Source organism: Lepidochelys olivacea (assembly GCF_965140295.1).
Source record: "Lepidochelys olivacea isolate rLepOli2 genome assembly, chromosome: 8".
NCBI lineage: Eukaryota > Metazoa > Chordata > Testudines > Cheloniidae > Lepidochelys > Lepidochelys olivacea.
The window spans coordinates 53,376,237-53,391,440 of record NC_140418.1 but is presented as its reverse complement, the minus strand read 5'-3'; the positions used below and the strand labels follow the sequence as shown (position 1 = coordinate 53,391,440).

The window sequence follows — 15,204 nt, the reverse complement described above, 5'->3', positions numbered from 1 at the left end:
GAGATGGCGTAGCGGCAGGCGGGGGGGCTGCTGCCACCTGGGCGTATGCCCTGGGTGCCGGGGGAGGGGCACCCACAGAGCTGGTGGAGGGAACAGCAGGGAGGGATGCCACGGATAGTGGTGGGGCTGTGGCAGTGGGGGTGCCCCTGCCATGGAGGGCCTGGTCTTTTTAGCAGGGCCCTTCCTCTTCTTACCCTGGCCCTTCCTGCCGGCTGGGGGGGCTCCCCCCGAATCTGAGGGGGCCAGGGACGTGGCAGCAGCGGAGGTCACCCCGGTGCCCGCCGCTGCCAGCACCCCAGCGGGGGCGGTGGCAGGTGGTTTGGCAGCGGCGGTTGAGGTAGAGGCTTGTGGGGGTAATGGAGGGTCAGGTGGGGGAGGGGCAGCTGGGGCTGCTGGAGGAGCCCCACCCACTGTGTCCCCCACCATAATGAGCAGGGAGGGAGGGAAAAACACCAGAGAGAGAGGAGGGGAAGGGGGAGACAGGTCGACCACTCCTCCCCGCTAAGCTGCAGGCAGGGGAGGAGGGCGTCAAAAGGGGTGGGCTGGACAGGGGGGCTATCAAGCGTTCGTGGGGGGCAGCCACTGACTCAGGATGGGAATCTGGCTCCTCTAGCTGCACTAGGGGAGGGGGATCATAACATTAGGGGGGTGCAGTGAGACGGGGCAAACTCAAACGGGGAAGAGCACAAGCACGTGGGAGGGGGCATGGGCACACTGAGTAAGGGGCCAATCAGGGCAGGGGAACCACGTGGGGAGAGGGGGAGAACCAGGCTGGAGGTAGGACAGGGAACCAAGGGGCTAGCAACAGAGGCTGGGGCGGGGCAAACAAACAAAAGCCGCAGAGGGAAAACGGCGAGGCAGGCAAACAAACTGAAGCTAGCAAGGTGCTGGGGTAAAGGGGGGGGGCAAAAGGCTGCAAGGGGCAAAATGGGGCAGGTAGCAAGGGACAAAGCTGAGGGCTTGCTGAAGGTGGTCAGTTTAAGGGGGTGGGGGCATGTGCGCTCACGTGCGCTTGCACAAGAGTCAGTATGGGCTGGCTGCTGCTTCAGGCCCAAAAACGTGGAGAAATGGCACGGCCAGCCAAGCAAGCAGCAGAGTCCCAGAGGCAGGAGCTTGAGGCAGATGGTGAGTGTCCACTGGGGGTGGTGGAGGGGGCAGCGACGACAGTGGTGGTGGGGGACTGGGGGGACACACGGATGGACTTGGGGGGCAGGCTCCACGCCACACCCCATGTCCCCACAAACACACTCAAAACCCCCACCACAAGAGCACAGTTCAAAAATTACTCAGCCTTAAGGCCCCCTCCACAGTGGTCTGCAGAGTCCCTGTGCGCTCCCCCAGCAGCAGATAGCCTCTTTCCCTCCTCCTTCGGGGTCCAGCAGCTCCCAGGCAGCAAAGGCAGCAGCAGCTCCAGGCAGCAGCCCGGTGGCCAGGCAGGCAGATAGGACCCCTCACAGGTGTGATGATGGTTGTGTCTGCAGCAGCAACGGCTGGGGCCCCTCACTCCCCACTTCTGGGGAGCGGGCCAGCAGGCCCCCCCGCAAGGGGCTGCAGTTGGAGCAGTAGCAGCACCCGAGGGTGGGGGGGGGTCCAGCAGCCGGCCAGCAACCAGGTAGCAGAGAAGGGGGATGGTTTCTGGCCCAGCCAGGGGAGCAGCTGGAGCAGCAACAGCAGTAGCAGCAGGGAGAGCCCAGGGCCTAGGAGCAGCAGCCCTCTCCCTCCTCCTCCCTCCAGGCCAGAGGGCTACAGGAGAGTGATCAAAGGCAGATATATTAGCCCCAGGTTAAGCAGGTCCCTTTTACCTGGGTAAGGGAACAGGGAAGGTTTCAGAACAATCAGGAACCTTCTGGAGACAATTAAGACTGACAGGCTGATTAGAACACCTGCAGCCAATCAAGAAGCTGCTAGAATCAATTAAGGCAGGCTAATCAGGGCACCTGGATTTAAAAAGGAGCTCACTTCAGTTTGTGGTGTGTGTGTGAGGAGCTGGGAGCAAGAGGCGCTAGGAGCTGAGAGTGAGAATGCATACTGTTGGAGGACTGAGGAGTACAAGCATCATCAGACACCAGGAGGAAGGTCCTATGGTGAGGATAAAGAAGGTGTTGGGAGGAGGCCATGGGGAAGAAGCCCAGGGAGTTGTAGCTGTTGCACAACTGTTCCAGGAGGCACTCTAAACAGCTGCATACCACAGGTCCCTGGGCTGGAACCCAGAGTAGAGGGCAGGCCCAGGTTCCCCCCAAAACCTCCCAACTCCTGGTCAGACACAGGAGGAGTTGACCTGGATTGTGGGTTCATGAAAATGGCCAAACTCAGGGCTGCTGTGAAGCTCCAAGGCGAGCAAATCCGCCAATAAGCACAAGATCCACCAAGGTAGAGGAGGAACTTTGTCACAAGACCTTTTATGTCTTCCTGCCTCTGCTTTTCAATAGTGGGAGGAAAGGGGGCAACCATCTACAAATAACTGAAGGGTGTAAACATTAATGAGAAAGGAATTACTTAGGATGGTATAACTGGGAATATAACAAGGATCAACAAGATGAAATTAAAAGGCAAGTTTAGGTCCTGATGGATACCGCTAAGCACAATTCTCCAGCTTCAGTGTGCTGGGCCCATGCACACCTGAGTGAAATACACATCTGCAACCACTGGGGGAGCAAACAGCTAAGCATATCTCTCTATCAGTGTTATCGAGGGCAGACAATTTATGAATTTACCCTGAATAAGCTTTATACTGAGTAAAACAGATTTGGGGTTTGGTTCCCATTTGGAACTGGGTGTCTGGGTGCTGGAGAGGTAACCTGCTGAGCTCTTTTTAGTTAAGCCTGCAGCTTTGGGGGCACAGACCAGACCCTGGGTCTGTGTTGCAGCAGGCTAGCATGTCTGGCTCAACAAGACAGGGTTCTGGAAGTCCCAAGCTGGCAGGGAAAACGGGCTCAGAGGTAATGTCAGCACATCAGGTGACAGTCCCAAGGGGGTCTCTGTGACTGAACCCATCACAATGGGTATTACTTTTTTGGTCTCTGTAGGGCACTGGCTTCCTCCGGGTCTGGGACTTGCATCCAGCTGCCCCCTTCCCCTAAGCCCCCACCCCGTTCCACCTCTTCCCGCCCCTGGCTCTGCCTCAGACTCCAACCCCCACTACTTCTCCCAAGTCCCCACCCTGCCCCTTCCTGCCCATTTCCATCCTCTCCCCTAAGTGTGTTCCCCCCAGCACCTCCAGCATACTGCGAAACAGCTGACTGCGGCAGGTGGTAGGCACTGGGAGGAAGGGGAAGGAGTTGATCGGCAGGGTCGCTGGTGGGCGGGAGACACTGTGGAGGAAGGGGAAGGGAGAAGCTGGCTGCCAGTGGGTGCTAAGCATCCTTTAATTTTTTTCCTGTGATTTTTTCCAGAGTCAGCACCTATGGCTTTCAATAATCATAAAAAAGATGGGACTGTCTGTTTGGTAATGGACAGATTATACTGTCAGAACTTCTGACACACTGCATTTAAGACACTCCAGCAACTAATCAGAATGTGCCTTTAATCCCAAGTGTTTTGTTAAAACATTGGCAGACCCTCCCCAAAATGACAAAAGGCTGTGTACTCACTTTCTGTGGGTAGACGATCTCTTCCCGAAGGAAGGTATTTTCACCAGCATTCTTGTCAAAGAGACCCCAGTCCATCTTCAGGTCCCAAATAAGAGTGTAGCAGGAGCTGATTAAATAGAAGACAATCCACAGGTAGAAGAACACTTGGGTGTCACTGTGGTTTTGAGCTGTAAGAGAGAAACAACAGCATGACTCTGCATAATTTTAAACATTTCTTATAGCAGCACCAAAACTGACTACCAAAACTCCACATGACTGATGGTAGTTCCCCTTTTAACCAAGCTCCCTGTCCCACCAGGCTAAATAAACTCTCTGAAAGCCTTATCAGAGGCATCTTTAAGTTACAGTTTGAATTCCTCCTCAAGCTCACTTCAATATCTTGTGCTTGATATGGAAATAATTGTTTAAATTTGCCTTGTTTGGGAAACTTGCTAGTTTGTAGGTATATTATTGTAAATAAGTTCTTTCACTCCAGCATAGGACTGACTATATTGATTCCTCAACCCTACTGTATTCTCTTATCTTTTATATTTGTCACACTCTTAATACTCTTCTAGGGAAGAAAATAAATTGTACTGTTTATTTTGTTTTTGAATTAGTACCTAAATTTGGGCTCATAAAGAGTTCATAAAAATAAAACATGTTATTGGATTGTACAGCTGAGACTTTTGCACCATCTTGCTATCAGGTGTCATTTTGCACAGTGACTGCAACTGCTTATTCATTGATTCTTTACTAACAAACCCAATAAAAATGTTCCCAATATAAAAGTGACTCTACAATAATATAACAAACTGTGATGGTGCATTTTCCAGCTATGTGGCTTTAAAACAATAAAAATTCCTAGAGCTGCCTCCTGATCACAAAAATGGCAATAGTTCAATTTGTCTTCTTTCTTATTATTTTCATTTTCATTTTAATAGTTGTGATATTAACTATTGTGTATATATGTGAGGTGTAACAATACAATTACTAGGGGTGAAAATGAGAGGTATAGTGTAATAGTACATTCATTCCATTATACCTTTCAGACTTTTGGGACATGATGTGCAGGATATAAGTCAAATACACACTCATCCTCTTCACAACACCCCCCCCAACCTACCTACTAAAGCCTATCTGCAGTGGAGTCTAAAATTAATAGCACAAAAGTATATAAAAGTGATATTCTTCAGTCTTTTGCTTAGACTAGCTTTCTTGCTTTTGTGTAAAATAAGAAACATTTGTGAAGCATTTTTCATACTCCTAACAATTTTAAATTAATCTTCAGCCAACAAGGCTTTCCAGGAGACACCAAGGGGCAGGTTTGGTAACATCCCCTCCTCACCACTTCAGAAGGTATCACAGGCTCCACTAACTGGAGGCACGCAGAAAAAATTCCTCAACCTAGCAGATGAAGTGCCAAGGTGCAACTAATATTGGTGCGACTTACTGCCTTCCCCTCTCCATGCTTCCAAAGTCTGATTCACCCAGAGTAAGGCAAATGGGTGAGTCTATAGTGCAGATTTTGAATGTTACGAACTACAGCCCAGATCAACCTTTACATGGGAACAGTCCATATCAGAAGTGGCTGCAAGCTCCGCCTTAGAGTTTCCATTGCATTATTCCAGAATGAGACCATGACTTAAAGCAGTTGCTCCTCTGCCATGTACATTGGCCAAACCGGACAATCTCTACGCAAAAGAATAAATGGACACAAATCTGACATTAGGAATTATAATGTTCAAAAACCAGTAGAACACCACTTCAACCTCTCTGGTTACTCAATAACAGACTTAAAAGTGGCAATTCTTCAACAAAAAAACTTCAAAAACAGACTCCAACGTGAAACTACAGACCTGGAATTAATTTGCAAACTGGACACCATCAAATTAGGCCTGAATAAAGACTGGGAGTTGATGGGTCATTACAAAAACTAATTTCTCCATACTAATTTTCTCTTACTGTTACTCACACCTTCTTGTCAACTGCCTGAAATGGGCCACCCTCATTACTACTATAAAAATGATTTTTCCTCCCTTGGTATTCTACTATTAATTGAATTGTCTCATTAGATTGACCTCGCACTTGGTAAAGCTAGTCCAATCTTTTCATGTACTATGTGTATATATATACACAACTGCTACTGTATTTTCCACTCCATGCATCTGATGAAGTGGGTTCTAGCTCATGAAAGCTTATGCCCAAATAAATTTGCTTGTCTCTAAGGTGCCACAAGGACTCTTTTTTTTTTTTTTTTTTTTTTTTAAAAGCAGTTGGTCCACCAAGATCTGTAGGGACCAGGGCCAAATATGCTGAGATTGTGCATTCAAACAGGTTCTCAGCTATGTTTAGTCCCCCCGCCCCAACTGGATACCAAGGGTCAGCCTACGCAAGGCTTCCCCACAGCTTTGGGGAGTAGAAAGTAGTAATGCTTTTGGGATTATTATTTATGCAGGTTTTTATTGTGACACCAATTTAACCATAAATTGCTTTATTAAATCCAAAGGCCAAATGGTATAATTGCTATAAACATGCCCAAAAACCTAAATAAGCTATTTACTACATCCATAACAAAACATTGATAAAAGAAAAGTAGTACTTGTGGCATCTGAGAGACTAAAAAGTTATTGGTTTCAGAGTAACAGCCGTGTTAGTCTGTATTCGCAAAAAGAAAAGGAGTACTTGTGGCACCTTAGAGACTAAACAATTTATTTGAGCATAAGCTTTCGTGAGCTACAGCTCACTTCATCGGATGCATCTTTTTTTTCTAAAAAAGTTATTAGAGCATAAGTCTCTCAGGTGCTACAAGTACTCCTTTTCTTTTTACAGATACAGACTAACACGGCTGCTACTCTGAAAACATTGGTAAGTATTAGATCAAAGTACTTACAAATGGGCTAAACTCAGGGATGCTTAGACCTATATTGGTCAGCTCCAACTTGGTCAGGCAGGTATCAGCAATGAACCCTTTACAAGTTTACTTTTTTATACCCTTTAACAAACAAGTGATGTCACTGCCAACTACTGACTCCAGCTAAAAACCAATTTGAGACAGTTCACCCTTATTTCTAGCCTTAATCCAGATAAGATTTATAACCTTCTTTCTCCCCAAAGACTTTCCTTTCTATCTCTTTCCCTCCTTTTCATTGACCAACAGTTCTTCTGTTGCACTTGGGTTCACGTAGGCCCTAATTTTTGAGATAACATTAGCATGTGGGTTGGGAAGGTCTATGTTAGCTCTTAAGACAGATTTGCTTTGTCTTGTTTAAAACCATCTGCAGTCACCCCTATCAGTCAGAGGCCTTCTTTTTAGAAACTTCCCCTTATTTCATTAGCTATTCTTTGAACCAGACATCCTCTCTACTTCATTCCTTCTGGCCTTATAACTCATTACTTTCAAGGCCTCTCTTTTACTTGCTAATTAGGGCCTTTCTTTACACTACATTTCTTTAACCAAACTAAAGCTAACTTTAATTCTCTAATTTTATATTTATTCTACAGATGCCATGGAGAAAACATTCTTCAGACAAGCCCTCTTTTCATATACAGAGCTTGAGCCATGCAGTGCACTTCCAGGATTGCATTTGTAAGATGCAAGGAAGGGGAGACAATGCCACAGAGCTATTCTGTACTCCCAAACTGCCTTTGGAACCCTCTGATCATGGAGGGGGATGATCTGGCCTTAGATTTCTATTTCTCAGAAATAACATAGAATTGCACCAAGTCCGTGAAGCTAGAGCTGATGAAACTGCACCTAAGCAGACAGTTGCACAGCAAGGTGATGTCAAGTTTTAATGTTGCTTAAAGCTAAATTGCCTTAAGAAGAGTTACTGAGGTCAATTATTGAGAGAAAAGGAGTATAGGAGAGAATTCAATTAAAAACTCTTGGTGCATTAGCAATCAAGCTAAAAGGGATGTGCTAATTTCCAGTTACTCATCCTGGCTTCTGTTCCCTTTCTCTCCCCACCCCTAGGAGTATTCTTTTCAGTGGCACTATGGATCAATCTGCATACTTTCCCCTCCCCCATTTTCTTTCTATATCATTGATTGTGTAAGGTGTTTTGCTCCTGAAAATTTCATTACAAATACAAATCATTCCCCAGTATCAGACTTCAAACAAAAACAGTCTATTGTCCTCACTCTGCCTTTTGGTCTCTTCTCTTAATCATTTGTCCTCCTTTCCACTTCTATTTCTCTCTCTTCCCCATGATTCTGTTTGACACCCTCCTTCCGTCTCATGTGTTCTCATTGGTATTCAGGTGGTGTAACCGAGAGATTACTGCTCTAGGCAAGCAATTATATCTCAATCTCCACTGGCTAGTCCTAGTGGCCCTCTTCAATGCTGCACGGAAGGTTGGAAAAAAATCAAGACATTGATATTCTGCCCAGAGATTCCATCTACTATATGCCTGCCACTTCGACAGAAATAATACATGCTGGGTATGTTTATAGTAATGTCAGGGTCTATTTAAACAAAAACAGTTTCACCCAGCGGTACTTCTTCACATAACGAAGTGCTGGAAACTGCCAGAAAGCTGTTAGGAAGACAGAGATTCAGGAAGAGACAGTGTCCTAGAACCTGCTCCCTCATCTCTCACTTCTCCTGATATTATGGAAAAGATGGATTCCATTACCTCCCTTGGACTGCAGACCCTTTTTGGCCTGATGAAGCCTTCCATCAGCCCAAGGCAGGAACACGTAAGAGACAACTCTCCACCTGCCATAACTCAAACACGGGACACAGACAATTTGGGAAAAGACTAAAAACAAGGGTCAAGAAGAAAATTCGTGCCACAAGCTTAAAACAAAGATCAGGAGTGATGGTCTTTTGGTGGAACACAGGTAGAATTTGGGTGCAATTTGGCTCCTATGGGGCACAAAAAGGCAGCTCCACTGACACATCGCCCCTAAGGTCCATTGGAGAGAAGTAGCAGAGCCTTCCCCCTGCCCCTTTTGCTGCAGATCTCAGGAACTCTGCAGGACAGGGGCATTTGAAGTTTCTGCGATGGAGTGGAGAAAAGGGCTCTCAGTCTCAAATGTAAAAGGGGGACAGTCTGCTTTTACCAATAGAGAGGCCCTGTATAGCATTTCTGCTAGAAATCAAAACTTCTGCTGCTTGTCACCTACAGAAATACTGAAACCACCTTCAAGAGAGCTCAAAGATGGGAAGTGAGACCTGGAGAAGCAAGTCAGGCAGCCTGGAGACCCTTTGACTTAGAAGCTCTGGAGGGCAACAACACAGAGAGCATCCCCTGACCACAATGAGTTGCTCAAATATGCATGCTTGAAGAGGTAAATGGCACAGGAAACAGTTTAGCATTTCAGCATATAAAGCTGTAAGAACATCGTTGTTAGGGGGCTTATTCCTTCACCCACTCACTTCCCTGGTCCTTCTCGCATGAACAGAGAGCAACAATACCCGAAGTCCAAAGGTGCAAACAATTCGATGTTTATTGGGGTGAGCTTCCAGCAAGCATGATTTCAGTTTCCTTCCTTAGTATCCTCCTTCCCAGCTCTGACACCACAGAGCCTTACACCTGTGTCCCTGTTCCCATTCCTGCCCTTAGCCAAACATGATTCCAATTTCCCCAGCCCCATTCCCTGTTCCCATTTCCCCTTTTAGCAAAACATGATTCCAATTTCCTTACCCCTATTCCCTGTTCCCATCTCCCACCCCCACTCCCCCCCACACCCACCAAAGCAAAAATCTAATCCCCCAGAGCCATCCCAAGGCTCAGTGTTCCCATCAATCGTGCCTGAAACGCTGTATTTCTATGGATCTTCCCATTAGCAAAACTGCAACTTCTGTAAAGCCAAGGGTTGCCCAATCTCTCAGTGCCATGTAGCAGCACTTGTGTTACCTGCCTCCTTTTGCTGTGGAAAGTTAAGGAAATGTGTGTTAAAAATACACACAGAAAATGAGAAACACAAATATCCTGAAATCTAAAAGCACCTCAAGGGACACAGGATATCTGACTAGCATTTTGAGAGAATAATAAAATATCTGCAAATTATAACTCATTCTAAACACAGACCAAAAAAAAGGGCCATTTTCCACTGCAGAGCCACACAGTTAATACCACAGTGAATGTAGTTAATATTGACTTTGCTTTAGTGAATGCTATTTGTTTACCCTCCTGAATTATCCTGCAGAATGTAAACACTATATTTTATTCAATGCCATCCATGGGTTACAGAAGAACTGGCTCGGAATACAATGGCCATGGATAAGCATTCCTCGTGCATTTGCCATTGCAGCTAGCTGTGGTTTCTGCTGATGGTGAAAACTGTGATAAAAGCAGCAAGAAGTCTGGGGTTATCAGAAAACCTTCTAAATCTAAGGTAAGCACTGCTGCATGGTACAAGACTGACTGCTGTAAGACTTCTGCCACCTGCTTGAATTAAAAGCCTTCAATCATCAAGAGGTGCCAAACTTGACCTGGTGTAAGTGTAAGGATAAGGCCTTTGTCTGTAGCCATATTGAAAGGCCTAAAGCCTAGGTCTTTGTCTGCAGCCAGGTTAAAAGAGCAGCAGCCATTAGCTGAGAAGCAGGAAGTCATATCCTCACATTTCATCTAAATTACATTAAAACAATGTAATATCAGGCTGTTAAGAAGGAGACCCCATCCTAATGGCACCAACTATCACCAGATAAAGAAACAGATCTTAAGGTGGTTAAAGAAAACTTAGTTTGATAGCATTCTGTCTGTCAAGAAATAATTTATCAATACTTGTGGTTGTGAAATCCTCATTTCTTTATTGTTTTGTTATTATGGTCCCCACTTCCCTATTGTTTGTCTGTATAATCTCTGTCCGGTTCTTTAATTTTTTTCTGTCTGTTACATAATTAATTTTGCTATGTGTAAATTAATTAAGGTGGTAGGGTAGGATTGGTTAGAGAATTTTGTTACAATGCCAGGATTGGTTAGTAAAATTTTTAGTATAATGATTGGTTAAAGTATAGCAAAGCCAGGCTCAAGTTTCACTATATATAAACTGGGGTCCAAAAGGATGTTCTTTGGGGGAACCAGCTCCAGGACACAGCCCCAAGAACAGAGTTGCCAAACCTCAACACTCTGACAATGACACCGTGCAGAAACTGGAGTCCCCCAGATGGACCTGATCCTGACTGGCCATCAAGAAAAGTTCATGTGTCTTACTGGGAGTGGCGAGCATTGTATGTGTAGCGTGTGCATTCTGGTTTTGGTGATTGTTAATAAATAGAGAATATTACTGTATAGGGCTCTTTCACTCCGAAAAGACCCTGTAAACCTACAAAAGATTAAGCCCTGAGTCCACAGGGAAAGTGTGTTTGCTCTGAGTCCACAGGGAGGTGTTTGCCCAGAGCCCACAGAGGAGTAAAGTTAGGTGTCTTTCGCTGGAGCCCTAGGAACTGGTAAAGGTGGGTGCCCTAGAGGGTGAGTAACAGATAATTTTTATGCAGGTAACAAAGGTAGATTATTAGGATTTCCACTGTAAATTTGAGCAGAACCAGAACTATAGTGTCACAATCCAAAATAAAAAGCTCATTTGCAATATACTAGGGACTGGATATACAAAACCCATCCTAAGTTAACTACTGACTAGTTAGCCACTGAATGGCATGCCTCCATTAAACCATCTATTCCATAATGCAATGGGGTGAATGTGACAAGCAGAAATGACTCATCTACTTGAGAACCACTGTCAGAATCACAGCTAATGCAACCCACAAGTGCATTTATGGTCAATCCTTAACTATCTGAGATCAGTTTTATGGATCTCATAACAAACAGGCATATTGGTGAGGAAATGGTAGGAAAGTACTAGCTCAGCACAAGGGGATACCTGTCTCTGTTCAGCACTGACCAATGGCAGTGCTTCCACACAAAAATGGACTTTGCTGCTTTTGCCCACAAACCAAACATTCCTATGTAGTTTATAGGCTGTACTCCTTTTTATCTCACTGGTATGCTCTGTAAAATACGAGCATTTTACATTGCAAACATCTTCTCTGTAAGATCCTGCAAATCTTTTTCTACAGTTCCAAGGCACAATTTATTACAATATAGCAAGATGCATTGCAATTTCCAGGAGACCATTCTTATTAGCTCTCTTGCAGGCTTGCTGTGTGATTCTGGGAAAGTCATTTAGCTTCTTTGTGCATCAGATTCTGTACAATGGGGATAATCCTAATTTATCTTTGTAAAGCATTGTTATGCTTGGATGAAAAGTACTATGTAAGTGTGGGTTATCTTTGGTGGGGTAGAACAAACATTTGTGTAGGTTATTTTAAGCCTTCACAATTATTTTGCAACTTATGTCTATAAAAGAGCATTTCTTCCAACTATGTTAATTACAGCGAAGAGAGAATAAGATGCTGCAATATCTGTCACATTTGATTTGATCTCTCTTCCAGTGACTTCTCAAGCACCTCTATGAAGTGTGATCTACTGGTGTTCAGCTTGTTCCTTGGGGAGGATGTATTTACCAGTCCATCCACTTTTCAGAATGATGATCAGGTCTTACTAATTAGAAGTAAACATTGTGGTGAACCAGCACCTCTACTGGGAATGCAAATTTAAGGTTTGTGGATAGATGCAATAATCAATTACACCACAGAGTTTCGGAAGAGCTTTGAAACCCCAAAATAAAGAATCCCACAGAAATAACACCACAACATCCAATTAACCAAATAAAAATTATTTAAATATAGGGTTGTATTTTTTCTTAGAGTGTTGCAGCACCTCGTAAAACTGCAGTTGTGTATTTGAAAGGAAAGCTACTTACTTGTGATATAGTAAACTGCTCTTCTTAAAGAGTTACATAAAAATCAGACCTTTCCAACCCTAATTGCCCATGAAATGAAAGATCAGCAGATCATCCTTTCTGCTCACATATTTTTCATTAATACTCTCACTTAGCTGGTCACCATTAACTGAAGACAATATTAAGCAATATAAACAGTATTATTCCGCTGCTCTTGAAATTACGGCTATTAAAATTCATCTGCCTTAAGAGGGCGAGCTTTAGGACCAACAAGAATCAATACGGACAGGAGGATACAGAGGTATCTTCTTCTCCATCATCTGGGTTCTGTCACTGTAAAGTGTCCTATTTGATCACGCTGACAGACCTATAAAATTTGGGAAAGTTTCTTTGTCCATATCCAAGCTGTGCTGTCATTCAGGATGCAGTGGCAGTTCCCGAGACACTACTTATGAATGTCTCTGGCAGAGGTTTTCTCTACCAAGTATATACTGCAGCCTCAGTCATCTCACTTTTTCCATTTGAACAGTATATGTTGTGGACAAGTGAAACCTGCAGGCTCCCTGAACAGATGTGAACACTTAGAAGATCCTGCTGTAGCCTGAACAAAATCCTGCTGCCTTGTTGCTCATCCTCTCCAGTTCTACTCTTAAGACTCTTTAGCACAACGTCACCAGAAATGGTGACCAAACCGGTAGAGACCTAGCAATTTGGTTTTCAGAAGTCATGCTAGCTAGTCTACAGTCCTAGTGACGACAGCATTGTCAAAGCTGTTGCTAGGTCAAAAGACATAACGTTTCCCTATGGCAATGTCTCAGATTCTCCACTAATGACATTAACACTGCTCTGAGTGAGAGGATCAGAAAGACTAGCTAATGAACACAACTCGTTACGTAAGCCCCCCTGGGCATGGGAGAACTGGGTTTCAGACAAAATCCATCCTTGCTCACAGCAATTATTGTGCGACACATTATGGATTTTGGCTCCAAATTACCCCTCCCTTCCGACCCAGGTGGAGTTGCAAGTATCCTGCATTACAATGAACCAGATGAAAGGAACAAGTACCAAAAAAGAAGTTAGTAAATCTTATCACAAAGTATATATTACTCCAAGAGGTCACTAACTTCTGCATCAGGCACTAGCGATAACATAAATCAATCTCTGATTTATCTGAGTACTAACAGTTCTAAATAGAAGGGAAGATACAAGACAGACAGATGGGAGGCCTTGGAAAACAGGATTACGGGGACAGCAAGTCAAGGAACAGGATCTCACAAGTGCAGTTGACTAGGTTTTTTTTTTATTAAAAATGGTCTAGGATGAAAATGTGATCTGAAGAGAATGTTTTCTAATTTTTATCCTTTTCTTAGTAATGGCATCCTTCCAGTTCTCCCAGCCCCCCAGCATATACACGAAATAATCCTCAGTTTGGGATATCAGTTATTGTGTAGGAGAACACCTTGCTTTCTTTAGAAACTGTTCTCTGTACAGATAATAAAGAAAATATCAAAGCCATTATACAAAACCATGGTATGCCCACACTTCGAATTCTGTGTGCAGTTCTGATAGCCGTATCTCAAAAAAGTTGTGCTAGAATTGGAAAAGCTACAGAGAAGGACAACTAAAATTATTAAGGGTATGGAACAGCTTCCATATGAGGAGAGATTAAAAAGACTGGAACTGTTCAACTTCAAAAAGAGATGACAAAGTGGGGGATCTAACAGAGGTCTATATAATGATTAACCGTGTGGAGAAAGTGCATAGGGAAGTGTTATTAACGTAAGAAAAAAAGGTGACTTACCTTCTTGTAACTGTTGTTCTTCGAGATGTGTTGTTCACGTCCATTCCACATTAGGTGTGCGCGCGTCGTGTGCACGAGCATCAGAAACTTTTTCCTTAGCGGCTCCCGTCGGGTGAGCCGTGCATATATACCCCTGCCGCCCGACCCCCTCCAGTTCCTGCTTGCTGGCGACTCCGACAGAGAGGTAGGAGGGTGGGTGGTGGAATGGACGTGAACAACACATCTCGAAGAACAACAGTTATGAGAAGGTAAGTAACAGTTTTTTCTTTGAGTGTTTGTTCATGTTCATTCCACATTAGGTGAATCACAAGCTTACCTCTGGAGGAGGGTAGGAGTCACGGAACAACTGATTGGAGGACCGCTCTGCCAACTGCTGCGTCCTCTCTGGCCTGCTGGTTGACCGCGTAGTAGGTCGTGAAGGTGTGCACAGAGGACCAAGTGGCTGCTCTGCAGATCTCCTGGATCGGGACCTGTGCCAGGAAAGCTGTGGAAGTCGCTTGTGCCCTGGTCGAGTGGGCCGTGACTGCCGGGGCCAGAACACCTGCGAGCTCATAGCACACCCGGATGCAGCTTGTAATCCAAGATCTGTTGCGCCAACACCAGGAGACCTTTCATCCTCTCAGCTACGGCCACGAACAGCTGTGCTGATTTACTAAAGGGTTTGGTGCACTCCAAATAGAACGCCAGCGCTCGACAGACATCCAGAGTGTGTAGGCTGCGGTGACTTGGGTCAGATGGGGTTTTGAAAAAAACACCTGAAGACAAATGTCCTGGCCTAAATGGAATTGTGAGACCACCTTAGGGAGGAACTTGGGGTGCGGTCGGAGCTGCATCTTATCCTTGTGAAACACTGTATACGGTGACTCAGAGGTGAGAGCCCTCAGCTCAGACACCCTTCTGGCTGAGGTAATGGCCACTAGAAATGCCACCTTCCAGGAAAGGTGGAGGAAGGAGCGGGTAGTGAGGGGCTCAAATGGTGGTCCCATGAGCTTAGAGAGGACCAAGTTAAGGTTCCAAGGATGAACTGGGGGGCATGAGTACGGAAACATCCTCTCCAATCCTTTAAGGACTGTCCCACCACTG

The 15,204-nt window shown here is 45.0% G+C and overlaps 1 protein-coding gene across 2 annotated transcripts in view; it reads right to left on the bottom strand.

Annotated features, from left to right (window-relative positions):
• Positions 1–15,204, bottom strand: part of XPR1 (xenotropic and polytropic retrovirus receptor 1) — a 238,174-nt gene that overhangs the window by 21,671 nt on the left and 201,299 nt on the right. For both annotated transcript variants that reach the window (XM_084637868.1, XM_084637867.1), the window contains exon 12: positions 3,591–3,757. In XM_084637868.1, the coding sequence (XP_084493994.1) occupies positions 3,591–3,757 (167 nt within the window). The remainder of the gene's footprint in view (positions 1–3,590; positions 3,758–15,204) is intronic.